Source organism: Sander lucioperca, chromosome 19, assembly GCF_008315115.2.
Source record: "Sander lucioperca isolate FBNREF2018 chromosome 19, SLUC_FBN_1.2, whole genome shotgun sequence".
NCBI classification, from domain to species: Eukaryota; Metazoa; Chordata; class Actinopteri; order Perciformes; family Percidae; genus Sander; species Sander lucioperca.
The window spans coordinates 20,027,180-20,053,210 of record NC_050191.1 but is presented as its reverse complement, the minus strand read 5'-3'; the positions used below and the strand labels follow the sequence as shown (position 1 = coordinate 20,053,210).

The following is a 26,031-nucleotide window of genomic DNA, read 5'->3' as shown; positions in this document are numbered from 1 at the left end:
CTGAATTCTATTCCAATCGACTGAGGCCTTCCCTTTCACTAAAGCTAATACCACACTGTAGCAGCAGCAGCAGTCAACATGTGAGTCTAAGGCCTGTGTGTAGTGATTTCTAACAAACAGAGTGTAAATTTGTAATTTCCCCACTGGGGATCAATAAACAGTATAACAAAAAAAAATAAATATATAAAATAATAATAGGATAAGTTGCAAGTAATGAATGTGATTAAAATGTTAAATTGTTCTAACTTACACTTATGGATGAAAATAAAACGTATCATCTTGTTTTTTTACGATAATATCAGAGTAGTAAGTTTACCCAAACATTTACCCAAAAGAAGCCAGACTTCAGCAGCTACACAACAATGAAAGAGAAATCGCTAAAGCTGTAATCGAACCACAAGCTGCATCAGAAATGATCCTCTAGAGCTCATGTCATATGAGCTGAAGCAGAGCAGCCAGTTCTTTACATCAGTGCTCAAACAACACTTATCCAGAAAATGTAGTGGTTGTAGAGATGTGGAGATATCTGGCTTAAGTGTGCCGCATGGTCATGTACCAAAGTAGAGTAGTGTGACAAGCCACGAGGAGCCATTTACAGTCATCATCATTTTAAAGTCCCCCTCGGGTCAAAAATGTGTTTTGATTATGTCACTTCGCTTGTTTGATGTTTGAGCTTTACTATGTTTGACACTAGAAGGCTGTTTTCACATTCATCTGTTGAACGAGGAATGTTTCTCAGTGCTCATTTGTGCATACTCTGCATTCTCTGAGGTTAAGACATGTTCGTATGAAGAGGATTTTGTGACATCATGACTAGTTTGAAAGCCAGTCATGGTCTAATATGATGTTGAAACCTGAAGCTTTCAGCACACAAACACTGAGAATGTAGGACACATCTTGTGTCCAGTCATTAAACTTTTTGAAATGAACAGTAACCATGTCAGATTATTATTGAAAGTGGATTATTTATCTTAAAAACATGTCTGGAGAGGATCCTGTAGCGTTCAGGCCATTTAGTGTAAATGCTGGAGCAACACAGCAAGACCTAATAAAGAAAGTAGCCTAGTTCTACAAACATACACAAACAAAGAAATTACTACTTGATCATACTGTTAATCAGACTAAGGATTCTAACACTGGATCAACATGCACAAAACCAAAAACAGAAAGTTGCTTTCAAGTTTCAGTTTTGCACGTTAATCATTTTATTTCTTTAAAAAGGCCACTGATGTGTGATTTAAAGCTCCCCTGTGAAGTTCTTGACCACTAGTAGCGCTATAGCGTAATGTCTTTATGAGTGAATCCCCGTTTTGTTTGCATCATGAACACAAGGTCGTGCATGTACGCGCAAATGCAATTTACAACCTGCCGGTTTAACGCTACTCTGCTGATCGACGTTCGGCGCCAGTAACACGCAAAGAAGCGTAGCAATGCATCAGCAAAGGCAGATAAGAAGAAAAGCTAGCAAACATGATATATGGGTTAAATTATCTTGAAAATTGGCTTTACAAATGTTTTATGATAAAACGTTTTACAGGGTTATTTAGACCTCAAGATACACAGTGTTGTTGGTGAGAAACACTGAATGTACACACATTTGTTTGTTTTCAAGGAAACTCCAAAGAGCACCTTAAGTTTTTGTTGCCTGGGGGCTAATTAGTACAAGGTCTAAGAACATACTTTAGGGCTCTTAACACGGCAACTGATTTATCTCGTTGCAGAAGCTCAGGAATCACAAGCCAGACACTCAGCAATGAAAGAAGAATTACACAGCTGGAATATGACCGTTTGTCTACAAATAGACTGCACACAAAGGGAATTGCATGGTCACACTCTCTCACGCGAACACTCCTTGTCCATCTGTAGGTCACAGACAATCATGGATGTAGCTGCGCGCGCACGCGCACACACACACACACACACACACACACACACACACACAAAGCGTGTACATACAGTATGTTCCCACACTACATGCATACAGTCCTTCTCCACAGACAGCACCACTGAGTACATCAATCCAGTTGGTTTCTCCAACAATGCACACCCACGCATGGAGACCGGAGCTGGAGACACTTACTGATTTTCTCCTCCGCTTGGGAGAATGGGAAGCAGCACAGTTGACCCATGGCGCCTCCTTCCCTCTCCTCCTGTTCCCCTCTCCCCGCTGTTGCCCCTCTTTTTCCTCTCCCCCTTGTTCTAAGGCAGATTAATGGAGCGAGAGTCCTGCTTCCTCCCTCTGTCTCTCCCACTCTTTATCTCCCTTTCCGTGTCTTTCTTCCTCCCCCCCTCAAAGGGCAAACGGACCCGGTGAGGATGGAGGGAACAAAAAAAAAAAAACTCCCTCACTTCCCCTCCGTGCAGCCCAAAGAAGACCGAGCAAGTCAGCAGACAAGGAAAAAAATTAAACGAGTGGCTCCTTGCTCTCGCTCTACTTTGCACTGACACAGGGAGGAGGGGTGTGTGTGTCAGAGAGAGAGAGAGAGAGAGAGAGAGAGAGAGAGAGAGAGAGAGAGAGAGAGAGAGAGAGAGAGAGAGAGAGAGAGAGAGAGAGAGTGCAGGAGAAAACAAAAAGAGTAATTTTTTCATGTGTTTGAAGTGGGGAAAGCGGAGGAGGGGTATGTATAAGATAGAAATTGTGCATGTGCATTTATGTGTGTGTGTGTGTGTGTGTGTGTGTGAGACTGAAAGGGGACAGAGTGGGAGGGGTGTGATGTGTGAGCAAGCTTCAGTAACTGTATATTCAAGACAGAGTGAGCATGCTTACGAGTGTGGCAAGTGTGTGGAAGAGGAAAATGGAGCGCTATATACGAGGAGTCAGCAGACACTACTGTGTGTGTGTGTGTGTTGCGTGTATATGTGTGTGTGTGTGGAAGGGGTGGGGGGAGGGGGCGGGTAGCCAGGCTCCACCCCCCTCGTCAATGGAGCTTAAATAATGGTTGTGGAAAAGCCGGCAGCTGCTGCCTGCTCCTGCATGTATCTGTGTTATTTATGAGACCTGTAAGTGGTGGCCAAATATCCCCAAAGAAAAAGACCCTGTTAAAATTCCATATAAAAATAGGTCAATTTCATGGTTAAGTATCGATTTTGGTTAAAATGATGCCCAGGACTGAAGATGAATATCGTTGTCAGTAGTTTCACATTTAGATTCAGTAGATTTCATATTATCTTGTATGCTGCAGTCATTTAAAAATGCTGTAATGAATAACAGCTACTCCAGTGTAGTATTTACATCGTGATATTAACTGAGCATTGGGCCAGTTCAGACTATTTCTTTAATTCCGCCTGCCTTGAATGAGCTCTGATTTCCTTTTTACTCACTTGAATAATGGAAAATATTCTTCTCACCATGCGCCTGTGTTTTTTGACTTCTTAGTTTGCTGTTGAAGCCTTAAAAATATTTCAATATACAGTACCTGTAGAGGTTCTTCTTAATGCTGAAATGATTGGTCGATTGACAGAAAATGCTTCGGCAACACTTAATAATTGATTAATCGATTGGTCCAATTACACCATCTTTCAAAAATGCCTCATCACACTTTGTTAAAACACAGGGACGGCAACGTGTTACGAATAATTCAGGGTTTTAGTGCAGCCATACACACCACAAACCCAGAACTGACTAGTCATGAGCAGTTTTTCTCATTTTCATATCATCACACCTTGAATGATGCTTAATCCCACTGCACCATGTTGGCAGTATTACTTTGTTATTTGCATAATGGGAGTAATTGAGCAATTTTGATATGCTGTATCTTGTGGTGCTTAAAAAAAAAAAAAAAAAAAGACTTCCCAGATCTCACTTAACTCAGCGACAGCACTGCGCTCTGATATAATGGCCTCAAACGAGCGTTTAGTCTGGCAGCATTAGTTGCTAGCACTGATTGAAAGCTCTATTCTGACAGAGGAACGTAATAAAAATGCTAAGCTTCGTCCATTATTCTACTATTGTTTAGTTATGATGGTAGCTAACTAAGACTCAATAGAGACCAGATCAGTCTGCGAGTTTGTATTGATTAAAAAAAAGTATCAAGAGGAGAATAGCGACAATTTATTCAATAAAGTTACTCAAGCACATGAAACTGAGAAAAAAAACAACTTGTTACTGCCCAGCTCCACATTCACATTCTAGCCACACACAATGTCCTATCTGGATGGGTTAACTATGTTAAATGTACAAGCATTACTAGTCATAAATGAATTATCACATTCATTTTGTATAAGAAGGCATGTTTTTTTATCTTATGTCAAATTATTCAATTTATAATAGAATGATGCCAGTTAGCTATTAGCTCATTGCTGATAAACATGTATATCAGTATCAGCATGTGTCAGCTGATATATGTAGTACAGAAATGCCCCTAAGATATGTTTTGAAACAGTTAAACCATTCTTTTTCAACTGGAACATCCTGGCCAGTTATTTCTTGGTTATAACTGTTGAAAAAAAAAGCTAATTCAAGGAACCTCATCAAATAGGTTAATTTATGTTATGAGTTGTGTAATGTTCTTTACACAAGCTTGTTAGAGTTTTAAAACTCTCAAATATCAAGATCAATATTGGCCTCAAAAATTCTATTGGTCCAGGCTATAATCCCAATGTGACCAAATGTTGGAACAACTGATATGAAGAAAAACAACATCCAACTAAAAATACAGATACATTTTAAAAATCTTTGAAAATCAGTTATATACAGGACACTTATTTTGTTTCAGTGTGTAGCAACCATAGACTGTATAATATTAATGGACAGAGCATGTGTGACGTCACCCATTGGTTTGTGGAGATCTGCTATGAGTTGTCGAGTTTGCCGTTACGGGCGCAGCCATCCTGGTTGCGGATGTAACGATTTTAGACGAGAGGGAAGAGTGAGGGAGGGAGGAGCCGCTTACACTCTACGTTACGTTACACACTTTCACTGGCAATCACATCATAGCCACGCCCTAAAAAAAACCCTGCTTTATTGCCGATTTTAAAATCAACGAGACCATAATTCAAAAAAATGATCATTCTGTGTTGCAGAATACTTAAAACTAGCATTGAGACCATAAACTCATTATGAAAATGTTTACTGAGGTAATAAATCAAGTGAGAAGTGGGTCACTTTCTCATAGACTTCTACAGAAACAGACCTCCTTTTGCAACCGCACGTGTCGCCCCCTGCTGGAATTCAGATATAATGCAGGTTTAAGGCACTTCCGCATTTGCAGCACTTCGCCGAACCGGATGCTTTGTCCATTAATATTAACAGTCAATGGTAGCAATGAAACGTATCAAATTATGAGGATGCAGGTAGAAAGCTGATCAGAGACACTGATTTTTAACCACACCCACCTTCTGCAACTCTGCCGATGAATAAAACAATAGATATCAACCAGTTCCAGGGATGCTTTTTGATTCAGCTGTGTGCACCACCCTCAAGGAGGCCTGTTTAAAAAACACATACTCTACTCTCCAGGGCTAATTGAGGATTAAAAACAGGGGATAAGGGGATGTGAGTGTGAAGAGTGAATACAAAAGCCCGTCACATACATTGAAGTGCATCATGCATTGAGCTCAGCTGTGTGAGTAGACAGTAGAGGCCTGTCTCCAACAGTAGCAATTAGCTCACAGCTGCCTCTTTACACACACACTTTTGTGGGGCCTAAGTGTTTGGCCGTGACAAGGCCAAAATTGCTATCGATGGTCACTTATACTATTCCCACATGTGTACATGAACACATCACCCTGCATACACAGAGGCATAATCTAATTGATTTGTGCTTAGTGGTATAGGTACAATTCACGTTATTATTAATATCCAAACCCATTAATCAGAACCAGGTAGTGCTTTTATAAACAACATGTAATTTGTAGATATTTGAACTCTCTTGTGCACATTTCTTTCATGCAAGTTCAACTATAAAACAGCTTGGGGTCTAATTAACACATTAAAAAAAATAGCACACTTTCATAAAAGGTTTTACAATGCAGAGAGAGAGAGAGAGAGACGGCTGAAGAAAACACCGCAACATTGTTGACTTTGTTTAGCTGAAGGTCGACACACAGTACCTCAGTACTTAAGTCATAAGACAGGTTATGCACACAAAGAGAATGAGACAACTGCATGCTGCAGATAACAGCTTCAGTCGGCTCTGGTGATTTGGCTTACTGTTTATCAGAATACTTATATGCACATAAATGCACACACCATGATGTACAAGCACAAAAACAAGCAGTGTGTGTGTGTGTGTGTGTGTGTGTGTGTGTTATATAAATAATGTTTAGACTGTGTGTGACATGCCTGCCATTTTAGCATTTCTACTAGACTTTTTTCAGATATGGCATTGGTATTAACAATGAATAAACACTTTTAGCTTCACAGAACTGCATGTACAGCAATTACTGTCTTATTTTGCTACATTTGATATTTTTTTTAGTACTGGTATTAATACCTGGTCATGTATTTTAATATTACAACTGACACAAATTAAACCAAGGCGGGTCTATAACCATATACACACCTGAAGGTTATTCTGATTACTAGTATGATAAACCACACCTGTTTGTTGAAGCTATAGGAAACTCACAATGTAATAACAACTGCTTTACTGTCCTTTTTCCATCTTTATTTCCTGCTTCAGAGGCTCAGATTTGAGCAAATGATAATTATTTGTCATAGAGGTGCAGATTTTCCATACAGGTTACTGCTCTTCTCTGGGTGTTGCCAAGAGTAGAAGGAGTAGCATTTTTCATGATATGAAATTATAGGACACTTGATCCAAGTGGCAAAAGAAAAGATTATTTATATGCATCAAACATTTCAGCCTGGATTTAACACAAAACCAAATGGAACTGGTAAATAAACATTATAGTACACAATGTGGTGGTTCCATTGTTCAGCTCAGCTAAAGGTATGTTTTTCCAATTGCATTATAAATTGGTACTAATGTTTAGCATTAAATTACCTGGGTAACTAGAACACCATTCTTATTTTAGTTAGACTATAGCTGTAGCTTTGGGTGGGAAAAGTATCATGTAAGTATCATGAAAAGCCTGTTTGTTTCTTTAAATTAACACACCCCCCCCACACACACACACACACGCACACGCACACGCACACACGCACACACACACACACACGCGCACCTGCAGCGTTCACTCACTCACACTCCAGCGAACAAACTAACCATTCAGTTACTTGTTGGGTTGAATATCACGGCTCTGTGGTATTTTTATTTGCTCATCCCGGCTGTTTAGGTCGATCAACCTTCTCTGAATCAATTATACGGTTTACGGCTGTGGGTTTTTTCTGTTATGTCTTCTTGAGGATGTTGCATTATTTACATAGCCTCCAATTGAATTTGAATCAGAAAAGACTGACTATTGCCAATTTAGGAATTTTTTTTTTTAAACTATAGTGCGTAGTTTCTGTCGCCCCCATGTGGAATTCTAAGTAATGACAAAACTGTCTGCGCGTCCACATGAAACAGGCTTACGCGGCCCCACCACTCCTCCACACAGTTACTTGTAGCCAAGGAGGACACGGAGGATTAAAAAAACATGATGGACTCTTCAGAAGAGGTAATTATCTTCACTCGATGTTCTGCTCGGGAAAGTCACCGGACGCCACAATATTCTGAACAAAGCCATACTGAGAAATACAGAGTATTAGTAGTAAATACAGAGTTGTGACGAGCTGACGCACTAAAGCTTTAAGTTTGTCAACTTCAAAGTTAAAGTTTTCACATCCTGCAGCAAGTTAGTGTCCTGGATAATTATTAAAATGTTTGACAGAACTCATCTAAATAAATCTTCAAAAAATGATCAACACTAGAATAAAATATTAAGCCAGACAGAAAAACAGAAGGAGGAAAACAATTCAGATTAGTCTTATATCACATTCCACAGAGAAAGGGACAATTCTCCCTTTCTTAACCTCTATCCAATCTTCCTCCGTCTATCGCCGTACTCTACTATTATTCCTCTCTTTTCATCATGCCACCTGATTCCTTCTTTGTTTGAACCATGTCTGCCTCCTTCACCCTGCCTTTAATATCAAGCTTCAATTCATTCATCTGTTTAATGTCACCTTCACTCAGACTCGTTTGTCTAGCCAATCCTATCTGTTTGTCTTATCTTTGCTATCTGTGTAATTCTACTGCTCCTGCTCGACAATTCTCCTCTCCTCCATCTCTCCTTTCTCTTCCCATATTCATTAATTATTCTTTTTTAATCTCACTTATTCCTTACTCTATTCTCTTCGATCCCTCTCACTTCTCCTTCCATCCTCCTATCTGCTCAGTCACTCTGTTGATTTATTTTCTCCTTCTTTAGCCTTTTCCCTTCTGTCCATTCTTCTATCTGCTTTATCTCACTCCAGCTCTTCTTATATCCTCTTAACGTTCACTATTGCGAACACTAAGCTGTGTATAGATTTAGATACCAACATGAGACAATACACAATCCTACTATGCACAAGCATTGCTGTTTTTGCTTTGCCAATATTTACAAACCCTACAGGTGCTGTTGGAAGCTGCTTTAGCCAAGTTCTCTGTGTAATGCCGGGATTAGACTAAATTTTTTGTCTTTGCGTACTTAAATGCTATGGCGGTTGTCATCCACTATGACACACAACATGGGATAAAACAGGCAAATGTCATACCTGGCGGGCCATTATCGGGCCTATATTGTGTAATCTGACTGCAGCATAATGTGATACAACTTGCCCAATGCAGTCAAAGTCTGAATGTAATTCAGCATTCACACAATGTCGTCAGAATGGGGAAGACGGGAAAACGCTATTCCGACTTAGCATTGTTCACGTGTGGTTACCCCCACTGCTAGCCTTATAATCACTTAATTTAAATAGCCTACATTAGTAGCTTTTGCAGTGTTATGTATTTGGAGCGTTTTCTTAACCAGTAAAGTTAAACAAACTGTGTAACGGTTCTTTTAAATGAGCTGAATTGATTGTATTAGTGCAGCAGATGTACATGCCAAGGCTTTGCAGTCATTTTCAAACAGTTTGTTGACACTTTGGTTCTTTCCACTAAGTGGAAAATATCTAAATTTTTCGAGTTGGTTGCTCGTAATTACACACTAAACGATATGACGTGAATGCAGCACACACCACATCAAGCCAACTAATGCCACCAGTGACAGTTCTTGTTTTTGCAATGCACATTTAATCAAGTCTCAAGTCTTAATCAAGTCTATTTTTTCTATCACCATTAATATGTCTTCCCCTCAAAGAGAACTTTCTTCAATTGTGAAATTATGCTGTAGTGTTTTTGAGAAATTACTTCAGGCTCAAGTGTATAATATGCTATGCAGATAGATATATGCAATATTACAACACAGGCCTTATTCAGATGCCCTTTCACTCTAGTGAATTAGAGAGAGAAAAGAGGGGGGGGGGGGGGGGGGTAAAGAGGGATGAGGGAGTTTTAGAGTCTATTCTATCCAATTAATTATTAGAAACAGAGCCAGTGCCAATCTTTTCATGAGGGATGGCTTTTTACCATTTTTTGTCCCAATGCACACCGCAGTTGTTGTACTTCCTGCTGAAAAAGCACTTTGATTACTGCTTACAGTAAAATAGGTCCTCATATAATAATCACAGTTCAGAATATGCTTTTGTTAATACAAAGGCAAGAGAAATTGTATTTAAAAACAAAAAATTTTTTATTAATCCAATTAATTTTGCCAATTTAATTTCACCCCTGCCATGTTTCTTTCAATTTCGAAAGCAAAGCAAATATTCTTGGTATAAGTAGTATTTAGTCTGAACAAATCCAACCATCTCCAACTAGACATGGTTTATTACATTGAAGGCCTCAATAATCCCTAAATGCTGTTCAACAGCCGGAACTCCTCAATATTGGTGTTTTAAACGCTGCAGTTTCCTGTTTTAATTTTCCTCCACAGAGATGTTAGCCCACTTACATGCAAATTGCGTCATTTGGCCCTCGTGGCTGGCGACTGGAAAACAAGCACTGCCAAAGACTTGTTTTGTAGAAAAATGCCAGCAGCACAGTCTGTACAGAAGTGAGTGCCTTTATCTCAATAAAATAACAAGGTCACAGCGCAACAAACTACCTTGCTGTTGGAGTGCTGTGTATTTGTGTGTTTGCATCTGTGGGCTTCTGTGTGCATATATTTATGCCTGTATATTGTAGATTGTAAAGCTGTGGGTGACACTGTAAATACCAAAAGGCCACGACAGCAGCTTCACCAGTCTACTGAAAGAGCAGTATCTCCACTTTACAGATCAACTGGAAATGTCACACTGACCTATTTTTTGTGTGTGAAAGAGCACAAACAAGTATGGATGTGCTACTAAAGTCACCACATTTTCTCTCGACATTTTTCATTTTTTGGACCATTCAACTACCCGCTGGCTGCAAACTGGCTTTTCACGAATAACTGAAATGATTTTAAACATTACTCACTTTCCCTGAAGTACCTTTCTAAAGTGGCATGACAAGTGATGAGACTTTTCACCGCAGCGTGGATCTTTTAGCTATCTCACAAAGACACGCTTTGTTTGTTTTTTAAATACCTCAACTCTTATGCTTACACTAACATCTGACAGAGCAGTGTGTGAAAAAAAGAATGAGATGGGACTCAAGAGTGTGTTTTTGTTCCGAGTTATACATTTTCATGCCCCTGTCTAAACAGAAGTGGCAACACAATATTTCACGCCATTTCTTTGTTTAGTATATAGAACAGAGGAGAGGGGAAAAAGAGACATGAAAGCAGGAAGGAGAACAACATGTCACAACAGTGGTAATCATAATTCACAACCACAGTGTTGCTTTACGAATACACATATACAGTATATATATATATATATATATATATATATATATATATATATTGATGTTTAGGTGCCTGGCCCGCAACTCAAGTGTTTTGGTTCACTCTCACCACTCTCATAGAGTCATTTTCACAAGCAGCTGTTTTCAGTGACAAAGCTCTAAACTGTACACTACCTGCTCAGCATCAAACAGCAGACAGACACAGTTAGCGACTAGCTAGTGGACATAGTGGAGCATTCAGCAGCTAAAGAGACAAATATTTCCCTCAGGAGTTGGTAGAGAGTGAGTGAATATTGGACTTGCCTTCGCCAAGTGGCCAGAAACACAACTCGATGTGAATGAATGAAACCGTTTGCTAATAAGTTCATCATATTAACTTAAAGGCCCCTATTTTAACGATCTAAGCGCACGGCATGAAGCGCATGGCGCAGGTGGGTTTAGGGCGTGTCCAAATCCACTGTTGCTAGTTTGACAGAGGAAAAAAGGGTCCGGGCGCTGGGCGCATGGTTCATAAGGGTTGTACTTAGCGTCTTCATTAATTCATAGGTGTGTTTTGGGCGTAACATGCAATAAACCAGAGTGTCATCTCCCATTCCCTTTAATAGCCAGGCGCGCTTGTACCTTGGCGCATTGCTATTATGATGGTGGATTTGCACCGTAATATTTTTATTTGTAATCTTTTGCATGTGTGTGTGCTGCTGTGCTTCCTTGTGTGTGTGTGTGTGTGTGTGTGTGTGTAACAAGCATAGTGTGCGTGCGCAACAAGCATAGTGTGCGTGCGCAACAAGCATAGTGTGCGTGCGCTGTGCATAAGCCACACACATTTTACTAATTTGCTGTTAAAATAACAATAAAATGCTGCGCTATTGACTTTAGACCAGGTTTTTGATCACTTCCCGCTGCCTCATGATAGCAATACGCCAAGAATTCACCTGAACACACCTCCCTGTAAGACCAGCACACCCATGGGTTAAACGACGTGGGCGCTGGATGGGAAATTGACAACTGCATCGGTCTTAAACTAGCAAAGACACTTGCGTCAGGCTTTGCGCTGCGCCAGGTGCAAGATAGGGCCCAAAAGGTGATATGTCAGTGTTGTGTTTACAACTTGTTTCCGATGCCTTATTATTATTATTATTACTACACGTGTAAGATTTTCGTGAAATTACACCCTGTTTTTGATAGTATGTATGGTCGGCATTTTTTTTCAGAAACAGCCATTTAATGTATTTCCATTCTGTAATTACGTCTGTAGTAGTTTTCATTACTAGTGGCGGAGTCTGCCATTTCAGTACTGGATCAAAATTACCTTTCTATACACGAGGAAGTCACAGAAAAACGATGCGGCATGTAATCCAGGATTATTATATTTTACTGATATTAACCTCAGTTTTTTGCTTTTCACTTCGCGGTTTGTATTAAAACATGATTTGGTATTGTGCTCGAGGAGTGTTTGCTGCCCCTTGCTCTGGGACCCATAGTATTAAACCACACCTGCTGTTACCACGGTAACTACGGGTGTCATCAAATCCGCCAGTATTGAAGTTTTAGGTAATATAACTTTAATGAGAAGATCACATGCAGTATATCCAACGAAAACTCCCTTCTTGTTTTTTTGTTTTGTTTTTTTAACCCTTTCTTCTCTCGCTGTCTATATATATATTCTGACCCCCTCCCCCATCCCACACTGTTGGTTTGTGTATCACAGGCTCTGTTGTGGATTATGTTGTTCTGTGGATTATGGGATTAACACATACACACATAATCAGACGCTGTGCACCACCGGAAAAAGCACACTGAACCTCAGTCTGACGTAGAGGAGGATAAACCCGGCAATAACTAACCAAGAGATGTTACTTTCTCTGCTGTAATTTATACAATTTGCTAAATGTTAATTCCCCGTGCATCATTGTCTACATAAAGCCATGAATCTGTTGAGTGCTGGCAGTGCAGCGATGTTCTGCTCATCATATTATCATATTAATTTAAAGCTCTACCATTCTTAAACCATAGGTTTTTGAGATTGATGAATGTGCTTCCCTACCTTTCATGCAGCCGCTGTTTTCCATTCGTTTGAAAGGTCTATTAATCTAAAAACTACTGCATGCTTTGGAAGTACTGCCAGTGTTTCTTCATGTTGTCAGTGTTGCTATTATTAGGTCAGTTATAAAAACATCTAGGTCTAGGAGATTGTCTATCCTGCTGGTGTGTTTTTTTTTCACCTTGCCTCAGCTCTCCATATAGATTTCTATTCTGCCTCATGTGTCAGCAAAGCCATGCTCTGACACTGTGGCCACTACACCTGCGTGTGTCTGCGTGTCCCATGAAACACCATAGACAATATATAAACTGGACCAACAGATCCCGGTGCTCTGGACGGAGACCAGTGAAGGATATTAGAAGCACTTTTCCAGTGAGCGCTGAGCGTTACTGCGCAGCCTCCAACTGAGAGAGATGACGTAAATGTGACATGAGCAACCTGTCTGAAAGTTGTAAGTCTTCTGGTAGCTGTGCCAAGAGAAATCTCAGTTATTCCGAATATTGCAGAGACAGAGAGCGTAGGTATATGTAAGGAGATAACATAGGCACAGGCTAATTATTGCTAACTAAAATGCTAGTTAACATTAGTAATTAAACTTAAACAGCTAATGTAAGTCGAAACTGCCTGCGAGCTTCTCCTGCCTATACGGTAATTCCTCTACTATGCGACAGAAAGTCGCGTGGTTATGACACAATCGTTAGCCTATTTTTACAAAAACGTATACTACGGAGCCATAACGTGAGGTACAAGGTAATGGAGCCTTTTATACATTGTCATGTTTCTTTAGAAATAAATAATGCACAAATAAAGTCTTTAAACGCTTCAGATGTAAAGTTATTCGCTGTCAAAGTGACGTCAAAATGAATGGCAGTCAATGGGATGCTAACAGGGGGTGAGTGCTTGTTAGCATCAAAATGGCGCCATAGGATCTACGCGTTGTGAGGTGAAGCTTACCCCCTTGTGAAACACCTCAAAGACTTCATTTATCCTGCAATGATTTAGTAACAGTAGTACAGTGCTCGTTGAAAATGTGCCTGTTTGGAACAGGCCGATTGCTTGGCCTGTGGTACTGCTGCTTGTAGAATTCTTCAAAACCAAATTGTACCCCAAAATTACTTATAGACAGACCCCGAACCACTTAATATGCAACTCCACTGTACTGTATAGCCTACCACTGACTTACAGTGTAGGCTCCGTCTACATTAGAGGAAGACATTGTACTACTGTATTTACCTGACAGAGAATGGGGCAGATTCAGAATGTAATCACAAAATACCACAATGAAAATGTGGAATAATCAGACATTTGCCTCATGCACTAATGGCGGTGCGCTACCCACCCGGCCTGTTATGAGAGCTAATCAACACATATCTGCGTTAATCAACCACCAGAACCGTGTGTGTGTGTGTGTGTGTGTGTGTGTGTGTGTGTGTTTGTGTGTGTGCATAGAGAGAGAGAGAGAGAGAACGAGAAAGAGAAAGAGAAAGAGAGAGAGAGAGAGAGAGAGAGAGAGAGAGAGAGAGAGAGAGAGAGAGAGAGAGAGAGAGAGAGAGATAGACGTTGTCTCGTGTCGTATGATCGTTAACGAATTTAACACTGTTAATTTCCATTCAGGTTTAGTGGCTTGACGGTTAACAGTGAAGTATGGATTTGATTGGCGGGGGTATTTTGGCGACGGTAATGTTATTAGTGTTGTAAGTTAGCAATAGAATTAATTAACCCGACCCAGGGTGAGTCTGATGAAAACTGATGTGTCTGCCCAGTTCTGCTCTGAGATTTTCTCGCATTGCACAGCGCTGTGAAGGAATAATCTCTGTGATTACGTTATGTTCTGCCTCTGTTTAGAAGTGGTGAATGTAGGCTACAGCTCACAGCAACTTAATACTATATAGTGTCTGGCTTTTGTTTGATATTTAGTGTTGGCAAATGGCTTTTTATTGAGTTTCCTCTTAGTGAAATAATAGACACTGAAAAGCCTAGCGCCTCTTTTTTGCCAGCCTTATTCCACACATCAGTGTCAGTGTTCCTTTCAGCTATCCTCTCGTGCTCCAGGAAAGTGAAGAGAAGTAAGTTTGGTATATCCTAGCGTCTAAAGTTGATGTAATTTATAAGCCTGGGGGAGGCAGATACTCAATCCCTACCACTTGACTCTCAGACAGAAAGCATTACAACAACACGGTCCTGTCGCCAGAGCACTATAATATCAGAGAACTAGATGTACTGCTCAGTTTTACCTTTCGTGCATTTATAAATATGTATATATTGTTGTGAAAAACACTTGACAAAAACACAAGCTTTTGGATGATGAGAAGAGTGAGGTAAACATTTTACTGCTCTGTCGCTAACTCCCACTCACACACTGTCTCTCTGTCTCTCACAGACAGTCCAGTGATCCACAAAACATTGTGACAGCCTAGTTCCACTGATGCTGACAGACGCATGCACTGTTGCTACTTTACATTGGGATATAGGGAGACCCCGTCAAGTAGCTTATGTGTACTTGGAGGTATACAATAATCCTGTTAACTCCATGGTAACCCACGGTAACAGTGTGATTATTTCATTCTTGTGTATGTGGATATTGGTGATCCTGAAAGACAAATGCACTTAAAGCCGGTATCCTACATGACACAGTCACTATGATTTTTTTTTGGTTTTTCCTTTGACACTGCTGATTTTAAAACAAAAATTATAAAAGCATAATAGCACAACATCAAGCTTTCTTTTGGCTAAAGGTAGATATGAAAATCTTTTTCACTTTGGTTTGGCTGTCGGCTTATAGGGTTACGATCATCAGAAGGCTGATTTGAAAATAACCACAGACCACGCTAACTAGTAGTTCAAAGCAGGAGTCTACAAGTGCTATGCTTTTTTGGGACAGATAGAATCACTGATTTCATGTCATTACACTCAATTGCAAATAGATGACATGGTTCCTGTTTTTTAACAGTTTTGCAAAAAGCACCTGCATAACAGACCCTGAAAAAGCCATCACTTTTCCCTCCAATCTAAGTGCACCTTGTTACACTAATGGCCGGCTATTTCAGCAGTAATATGCTATTTTACTGGGAGCAGAGACTCATTAGGTTTTAATATATTCGGTTACTGTGCAGCTTCAGAAATCAACAATGCATCCTTCTTATCTTCAAAATTCAAACTAGGTCCTGCGGGGGCATGCCTCTTTGAATCATGACAAAGCACTTTAATGATTTAATAATAAACAATGAGTTTTGCATCTCTTCCAAACACTTCTCATTAGGAAACAGTAGACATCGCATTTGTTATTATCACTGCCTATCGATCTTGGCTTACAACAGTCACAAAGCCCCAGCACTTGTTGCATCTCACATCCCTGTGAGCTCTGTTGATTTTGCTGTGGCAAAACTGGATGAGATGCTGTGGAACAAAGAGTGGCTGGCTGCTCAAAGTCTGATTCTGACAAATTGATTTATCTGTGGACATACATTAACAAAATCAATCCTCTTTCTTTTAGAGCTAATGTGCTCAGTTAGCTCCAGGTATGCGGTTCAGCCTCCAGCGACATTAGGAGCACATTGATACTGCCAGTCTGATTTCAACCCAAGTCCTACAGTGGTCAACACAGTGCCATCTGGAGTTCATGTGGGGCTAGACATAGTAACAACATCTACTAGATCCACATCAAATTGTAACAAAAAGTTAACAATTCACGCGTCACTTCTACACCTCAGGTAATGCACATCAGAACATAATACACGGTCCACTCACATTCAATTGTTTTAATTAATTACTGCAACATATTCAGGCCAATCAGCATTGCATTCATTCAGCAGCCATTACAGAGCTGCGATTCTACAACGCTGCCAACTTTAGAAAGAACTGGCAGGGTGGTAATGTCTAAACTGGGCAGCCATGACTTAAATGGAAACAAGCTCTTGAGTATCCCCATGTTGTTTGAGAGTCCCATTTGCCTCTTCTGCTAAGCACATAAAGTCTGATGTTGCTACTTTACATAATAAAACAACTGACCTCCCAGTCAAACCACCCACTCCCAGTTTTGTGAACTGGTATGAAAATAGTTAACCTTTCCATCATTTTCAAATTTACACAACTTTTAGATCTCTCATCCAACATCACTGGCAGAGATAAAAAAAAATAAAATAAAACAAACAATTACAGCAATCTATTACCCCAAAATATTCTAATGTTGCCCCACTGCGACAGCTATGTAAACGAGCTAAGTGGAGAAACTCATTGCCCTGATTGTGAGCAGCGAGCGCCCTCTGGTGGCTTAACGTTGCACCTGCTAGCCAAATAAACAGTATACACACCACAAGACTCTGTTTGTGTGTGTGGACATGCGTACTAACCAAGTTGTAGTGAAGTCTCGGTGTGGTAATAACCGTCTTGCTGCTTCTTTTTCAACATGGAACAAAGATCCAGCCGCTCGACTTTCTGGTCTCCAAAAAACCTGAGTGTTGCAGTGAGAGAGCCAAAGTGACAGAGAGAAAGTGCAAGAGGGTGACGCCTCCAGCAGATAGTAAAGGCCGATGTCAGCCAGCACAGCCGCTTGTCAGCAATGATCACTTAAATTAAAAGTGACAACCAAATTAAGCTCCATGGTTCAATATACTTGGCCAATGTGTCCACTCTCATCAACACTAAGAAAAAACTGGAAACAAAACATTATGCATTACGGTCTTGAACAATATCAAAACACCAGCAAGTCACAAAATTGAGTTAGAACTGGATTTGTGCAAACAGTGTAGTAGTTCTTCCTTGTTATATGTTGCCTAAAAATGTCGTACTTACATCAACAGAAAGCATGCAGTATAGAGACAAAACATTACACAATGAGCCACTGCACATATCGTGGAGTACTGATCATAAAAAGATAATCCTGTACCTGGTTGGCTGAATACTTTGTGGTATGAAAAAACAAGCCCTTACTTGTTTGTATAGTTGGAGTAGAGGGCTGGGTCCACACGCTTTATACCCTGACAGACACAAAGGGAAAATACTGTTTATGACATGTTCATCACACTTTTTAGGACATTAATCTTGCACACACACAGACTGAGGGAGGACAAGGACGCCACACGGCAGACGCCAGTCAGGATATGATGTCATCAGGTGTCAAAGGGGATAGATGCTGTCCTTCCTCTGTCTCTCCCCTCCTGACTACCGCTCACCTCTGCTTATCTTTCCGTCCTCTCCCCCTTCACCCTCTTATTTATAACTTTATCCATTTCATACCCATTCCGTCAATCACTCCACCATTTTCTCTCTCCGATTCTCAAATGCCAGTCTTTAATTCCTGGTTAACTTCTCCCCCTAGTCAATCCTAATATAATAGTTCATAAACTTTAAGATAGATCATATACATTAAGTTGTCTTTTTAAATACCACAGCAGGTGGTGTTTTCCCACTAGTAGTTTTAGTTGAAGCAATAATTTGGCATCGAACTATTGGATGACATTTTACAGCCACTGAGAGGAAGGTGAGGGGAATAAAAAGAGTAACACTGCGGCTGTTAGGCAGTTCTGTCAAAGTCAGTTGTTACAAGAAAGCAAGCTACTTGGAACTGTATATTAAAGCATAATTAGAGTGAGTAATACAATGCAAATCTATGTTGACATTATCCATTAAAAACAAAACCATGCTGTGCCAGTACAACTTTATGTTTTTATTGTATTCATTAAAATGTTAGTTATTATGCAACTACAACAATTGTTGAAGTTAACATTTCATTTGTATGGTGACTTAATCACCAGTTGGTCTTATAGTTAGAAAATCAATTACTTAACAAGTGGACATGTGTGTGTATACCTGGGATCGTAGTTTTGATACTCTGGATAGCTTCATAATGGTGAGGTGGGGTTCAAACCCACGATTTCCTTCTTGCAGAAGACCCTGCTCCTCAAAACGGCTCCGCAACAACTCTGCAACACACAATCAACACCAAAAGTTATAGAAGCAACCTGATACTACTTAATGATGAGGCCAAAGAGGAATGTCAGTTATTTTGTCAGTTGACGTAATGCAAAACGTTACCATAAACAGACAGCAGGGAGATGGACTGAAGCCCACAACATCATGAGTATGCTGTATATCATCTACTTCTTTCTGATTAACCCTTTCAAATCTCTTTAATGGACTTTTGTAAAAGCCAATTATAAAAGGAAAAAAACGTATGCAGACACACACACAATAAGCTTATTCCTATCGTATATCATTTAAACATATAACATGAACAAGGGCACAGACACATACAGTAGACATTCTGCAAGGACAGACGGACAAAGACGCGCACACACACACACCGACTGATGAGGTTTGGAGGGAAACCATAGAAGTATTTTTAGAAGAGGAGCTCTACAGGGAGAGAAAGGTTAGTATATAATCAATAACAGTGTTGGAGGGAGCAGACAAGAGGACAGGAGCGTCCGACTTCCTGCCTTTTCCTTATCCTTATATTGCATTTCCAAGAACTACAATACGGACTTTCTAATTGTGATCTTGTGATCAGAATACACATACGTGTTGCTGTATTCCTGCTGTTTTTTTTGTTTTTTTTAAAAGCCTAACTACTGCCATACTTCACCTGAGGCAGTAAAGGCAAAATGTCACCACCCAAACGCCAAGATGAAACGAGAAATTGAGCAAAACGGTTCCTATTAATACTTTCTCAACACGCTTAACATTTGCTGCAGCACACACTCAATCACGTAACGGTTAGGATGGGGTCAACTGTGGAGGGTCTGATCTATTTGTGTCAGCTTAGAGGCTCAGTTTGATTGAGTCGATCCAAATGTTTACATTTTGACGCTGCACGTTCTATGTCTAAGCAAGAAGACATGCCCTCCATCATCACTACCACATCCTTCTCTGGTCATTTGGTATAAAAAGCTCATCACTACTTCCTCATCTAATGATGACTGACAAAAATGTTTCATACAATTCCAATGGATAACTTTTAAAGATTACACACAAAACCTGATAGCCGAGGTCATTTTGTACAACCTAGGCCCTTGTAGCTCTCTCGCTTTAAAGGATTAATTTACTGCATTTCCTGTTTATAGCAAGCCCCCAGATGAAATGCCTTTTGGGATTTGTCTCTGCTTGGCCATCAGTAATATGCCAAATGTAGTATTTGCTCCGATGTGAGCAGTTAATACACAAGCGGCTAGGAAATCCACACGAAAGAATAAGCACCTTGTGGCTCAAACACAAATTAATGAGCAAAAAGTCCATCATTTCCTGTTGTGTGAGTGTGCAAACATGCATGTGTCTACTTTTACAAATCACTGTATATTTATTATTAACCAATTATTACTTTGTGTATGTGTGTGTGCGAGTGTCGCGAGACAAATGGAGCGAGAATTCTCTTAGGAATATTGGCTTAAAAAAAACATAGCAAAAACATAAACGCAAATGCTTCTGCATACACCCCCACACTTGTACACAGATGCAAAATGAGAAATGTAAGATAAATGAAGACGCATCACACGCACAACCCCAGATGCTTGCGTGAATACAATATGCAGCTACACATACACATACACACACACACACACACACACACACACACAGAAAATCAAACAAATACCATATTGTTTGACCAAATCCACTTACACCGTTTTAAGAAAAAGGATGTGGTTGCACTGAATATCAAATCAGTGCAAGTAGTTGACTATTCAGAACTAGAACTTACATCCATCGACACACAATGTGTTCTTACTGTGTTTTATTTTTAATCAAAACCACATTTTTAAACACTACATTTTGTGCCCCACTGCAGGGCCTAATGGCAGGTTAAAGAAGTCTACTGTTAAAGCTGTCAGCTGAAACAATCAGCTGCAGAGCTCCTCATCTGACCCCAAGTTCAGACATCCCTCCACAGGGACACAAAGGCCACAGAGAAAGTACTGTATCACATTAACACACTGTAATGAAATGTATCCCCTTGTAAAAACACAGCACGAGACGCATTTAGAAAAACTACATGACAAAGACAGACAGAAGTGTTGAAGGAGGACAGAAGAAGAGAAGATGACGAAATGACAAAGAGAATGAAAAGCACCGACCTGCCAGACTGTCCAGTGTGTGTCTGTGTTGTCCGGGGGTCAGCCCAACAAACACCACCTCCTTCCTGAAATGACCGATCCCTGAGAAGGGCAGCACCAGATCCCGCCCGCCCAGCAGCTCAGCCAATGACGGCTCGACCTGAGCCAGAACGGTTGCCGCCCTATAAGGAAATATACACATATGAGTATCACACACAACACACAACACACACACACACACACACACACACACACACACACACACACACACACACCTTTATCCTCTCTCTCTCTCCCTCTCATATTACATAATGAGAGTATCTAGTGATTACTAATGACACAATCTTCTACTTGATGTAGATTAAGCATCAGTATCATCACATAACATGGCACGTTCCAGAGCTGCATGAAGTTGGGTCACTTAAAAGCCCTGGTCGTGAAATGTTAGAATGAGAACTTCAGAATATGAAATGTACTTTTCTGAACCACATATTCAATGTGGGAAATAGTTGTTTTTTTTGTTTTGTTTTTAGTCAACCTAAAATACTCCAAAATGGTGGCATTTTTCCCTCATTGATGACACTAGATTGGTTAGCAATGTCTGTCGTCATATGGGCCATTTGAACCTTACAAATGAAAACAATGTGATGATTAACTTAACTGGGACCAATCACATCACACATACTTTTGATATTGCAATGGAAAGCGTGTTTAAACGAAACGTCTTATTCTGATTATTAATTGGAAAAATTATTCTAGCTTCAGGGACTGTCGTCCTTCTACAGCGTTTTTAAGGCTCATATTGGAATCTAAACCTAGAAAAAAAAGTTACAGGCCTATCAACCAGTTTTCCTGGAACTGCTGAGAGGAAGAGATAAGAAGGAAGCAGCATCTAAAGTGACATGCTGGTAATTAGTCATTTCAGAACCCTGCATCCCAAGCAGTAACTTCTGCCTGTACATGTATTACTACAACAAACATGAAGGAGACCTTGTTTGGTTATCTGATATTGTGACAATGAATAGCATCACAGAGAATGAATAGGAGAGCTTGTGAAAATATGGTTGTGGCAGTAAACTAATTTGAGTGGTGCTCTGTATGATTGAAGTGCAGTATCTTAGCTGTAGTGTGTGTTAAAAACTGAAAAACCAGGACAAAAGAGAGAGGTCTGTGTGTGTACGTCAAAAAAGCTGATCAGTATCCATCTGCATTTGTATGTACATTAGGGGAGGGACAAATCCATATTGCAATATATATATGCTCTTCTGCAATTATTTTTATTGATGCACTAGCACCGGTATTGGAATAACTTTTGTATGAATATTTAAACTTTGAACTGTTCTGCTTTATGGCGGCTCAGCCTTTACCAGTTATTGAGCATTTTGGCATTCAAATGACACATTTTTCGTGTGTTGTGTGTTAGGAACAAATTCTATGCAGTTTGGTACACACCGTTTCATCTCAGCTGGCTTGAAAAATCAGTTAACACTGAAAGCTCTACATCATGCATGATTTATGCAAATTACAGGAGACATTCTTCAGTTAGACAAGTTCAACATACTGTGTGTATGCTGGGTTTGTTTGTATGTTTGTGTTTACTTGTGCATCCACTCACAGGTCTACTTGCTCCTGACTGGCGAGATGAGTGACTAATAGCGTGATGTGGAGAGTTGGGACAGGGATCATGGCTTTGGCCAATCGGCACTCCTGCTGAAGCACCGCCTCTTGGACCGCAAGCACAGCTGAACTGATCTGTCATTGGATAAATTCACGGTCAATCAGCAGCAGCCGGCAGATGCCGTCACATACAGTAACTGCTTGTTCTCTCTCGTCCTTCACCACCACTCCTCTCTTTCCGAGAACTAGCTTGGTATGCATGGGGGAAGATTAGAAGGATGAGACACTGGGGAAACGTCTGCAGTTCAAAATGACACAGATGAGGCGTCAACACATGATGACCATGGGGTAAATCAATGTTTATTCAGAGGAGCTTTTTGGTCAATACTCTTTCAGTGTCATCATCCGTCAGGTAATTAAATCTTGAACTTTGTATCTGTCTCCCAGTATAGATTGAGCCACACTGACCATGACCAAGTGTCAAAGACTACATTTATTATTAATCTGGAAAGAACAGAATAAAATCTTCTCTACAAACAGAGAGTTAAAAGAGTTTCTGAAATAGTTAATTTTACTACGTACTACTACTATAGTTAACCACAAAGGATCATGCCAGTGGTTTTTGTATTTCTTAAGTCAATGGACTACAAATCTTTATCAATTTACTACCTACTGTCCAAAGCATATCATAGCTTTAGTCTTTTAAATGCCATTTACAACCTCCCATGCAGCCACACATGTCCATCTACTTTAGCAGCGTGGAGATGAACTTGCACAGACTTGAAACCTACTTAAGACAATCCATCACATTAAAAATTGATGATAGGTTGAATTTGTTTTGCAACGATTTTGTTATGGAGATCGAAGCACAGATTGTTTTCAGAAGTCTTCTGAGCAGTTGGTTGAATTGCAAACAAACATGAATGTTGTTCATGTAAAAATGATAGTGTAAATTCAGTACCTACTTAGAGATGAAACACTTGAGCGATTAATCGATACGTTGATTGAATGAAAATTAGTTGGAAAAAATCTTGATAGAATCTGCAATTTTGTTATGAATGAGATTCAATGTGCACAAACTCCAGCATGATTCCTAAAGTACACAAGTAAGTGAATAGTTCCACAATTTTTTACCTGTGTGTTAGTGATGGGGATGGAGATAAAGTAGTTGGGTCGCTTGGTCTCTTTCTTTTTCTTCTTGTTCTCTGCATCCTCTTCACTGTCCACTCGCCCTTCAATGTCTCCTCTCTTCCTCTTCCTCTTCTTCTGGATTGACTCTGGGCTGGAGACTAGAGAGAAAGGGCAAGCATACGTTACATTAAAAAAAGAATTGAAAGTTATAATTCAAAGAATCATTAAAAGATAATATCACGAATGTACACACATCCTAGCTCTTTCCATGTAGAGGGGCTGGTCAGAGAAAATGGAAGCTCTGACATGAAATTGTCCGAAGTATCAGCAGACTTGAGTTTCTTCAACAGTTTCCTCTTCTCCCTCCACATCTTCCTCTTGGTTTTCTTCCCACTCGATCCTGCTGGAGCTGCCAAGAAAATAAATAAATTATGATACAACATGTATACTGTAAATGTATGACCATGAATACAAAAACACACTCAGGAGAACACTCATACATGTACATGGTTCAGTAAAACCTCTTTACTCGCCGCATGTGTCTACTCCTTAAAATATTGATTCACTTAAACTATACACCAATAAGGTACATTAACATTTTGTGTCAACAAAAATATTTTGTATCTAGGCTTTTGGGACAATGCCTTAGTTCATTCTTTTAATGTAACATATTGCACAAAAACATTTATACATAAGTTTAAAACCATTAAAAACAGAGTTGTTGTAGTGCTCCTGCTATAAGTTTAGCAAGCCACCAGATGTCACTGTATGCGTTTTGTTTGAAGCCCTGAACTTTAAATCTTTTTTCCACACAAATGAGGGAGAAAGTACCTAAGCTTCATAGACTTCATCCACCTAACCCTAACCACTTGCGTAAACTCCATCCCGATTTTTTTCCATCCATCCATCTGGCACAATGTGGCACTGTGTCAGTTGGGTTTTTTCAAGCGTACCCAGTTTAGGTCTGAATCTAATTTTTTCAAGCCCAGTGAGCATCTCAGGCAGTCAGTTGTACTCACCTGACACTGTGGAGGATCCAGGGTCTTGTTGGACCTCCATGGTGACTGCATCCACCTGACCTGGAATCATCATCTGATTCTTCAACTCCTTATTTTCTACCCGACTCTCCTGTACAACCACACATTCACCACCACCCTCCTCGTCGTCATCATCTGAGGCATTAGCAGTGGTCTCTTTGTCAGGTGAGATATCGGCTTGCTGCATATCACAAACGTATAGCTGATACAGACAGGACTGTTCCTAAAACAGAGAAGAATGATATAAACGGGTCACAACCATCATCATATTGCACTTTCTGTAAACGTGGGTGAGGATAGCATGAGTTCCTTTTCTTTTTCCAGACTTTCTTTTCATTACCTTAAGTCTGGACCGGTGTGCAGATGGCTTTAGCGCGCTTACGTTACAACAGTTACTGGTTGATATGGCATGCAGCCTGCGAAATGATAGTTCAGTGATACAGGACACGGCCGATGAGCATGACACACAATTAGCTCATCTCACAACTAAGTTTGACAAACTTTAGCTAGCGTACAACTGACGTTAACAGCCAGCTACCTAGTTGAACCATAGAGTCTATGAGTTGAACAGACATTACAGTTAACTAGCCGCAACAGAGAATATTAGTTTACAACTCTCCTCGGGATAGTTACCGATGAGAAACCTCTTGAGACAGACGTTGCCTTCCTGTAGCTAACACCTGTTGAAATGAATCAAACAGCCATGCTGCAGAACATCTGTTGAGCTAGCTAGCTAACTTTTAGCTAACTGTTGTGCAGCTAATAAACAAAAATAAACGGAATGTCATTTATGATAACTTGTCATTGGTGCAAAATTCTCATTGCTGGCAGTCCTTGTCAGAAAAAAATCCAAACGAATAATTAAAATAACATTTAGCTCCACAGAACGCGCTAACGTGGACTGCAGACTGGAAGCAGCTACTATTTGTAAACAATGTCAATTTTCCGGCGGCATGGTTTTTCAGAGCAAAAGTATTTTTTGTCTTTCCAGAATAAAAGCATATCGGTCACTTAATCTATTAAAACATTATAGCACACAAGTAATTATTAATTTGAGGAATTCAGTTAAGTTTTGGTAAATGTGTCTAATAAATTTAACCCACTAGGTTGGACGTTATTTACACAAATTCAACATTAAACATTTCAACTGTAATTTCTACTGCATATGAAATACTGTCTGTCAAAACATTCCTATTTCAGTTTGTTGACATCTTCAAGCCAAGTTGAATAAGATTGTAGGACCTCGCAGTCAGCCATACAGCAAAACAGTCTTATTTACTAATTTCTTCTAATCTTTTGGTCCAAATGCTGTGTACAAGTGTTTTGACATAAAATATTCATAGTGTAGTGCTGTGAAA

At 39.9% G+C, this 26,031-nt stretch overlaps 1 protein-coding gene across 2 annotated transcripts in view; it reads right to left on the bottom strand.

The window, feature by feature from the left end:
• Positions 1 to 25,615, bottom strand: part of LOC116066131 (A-kinase anchor protein 7) — a 43,303-nt gene extending 17,688 nt beyond the window's left edge. The window contains exons 1-10 of one of the 2 annotated variants that reach the window (XM_031321985.2): positions 25,307 to 25,615; positions 25,014 to 25,089; positions 24,656 to 24,896; positions 23,890 to 24,045; positions 23,640 to 23,794; positions 22,504 to 22,640; positions 20,910 to 21,070; positions 18,652 to 18,764; positions 17,773 to 17,819; positions 17,193 to 17,293 (exon numbers count right to left, since the gene is read on the bottom strand). In XM_031321985.2, coding sequence (XP_031177845.1) covers positions 17,193 to 17,293; positions 17,773 to 17,819; positions 18,652 to 18,764; positions 20,910 to 21,070; positions 22,504 to 22,640; positions 23,640 to 23,794; positions 23,890 to 24,045; positions 24,656 to 24,860 — 1,075 coding nt within the window. In that variant the 5' untranslated portion in view covers positions 24,861 to 24,896; positions 25,014 to 25,089; positions 25,307 to 25,615. Of the gene's footprint in view, positions 1 to 17,192; positions 17,294 to 17,772; positions 17,820 to 18,651; positions 18,765 to 20,909; positions 21,071 to 22,503; positions 22,641 to 23,639; positions 23,795 to 23,889; positions 24,046 to 24,655; positions 24,897 to 25,013 lie in introns of both variants that reach the window. The other variant, XM_031321986.2, reaches the window with a different exon arrangement.
• Between the last annotated feature and the right edge of the window lie 416 nt (positions 25,616 to 26,031).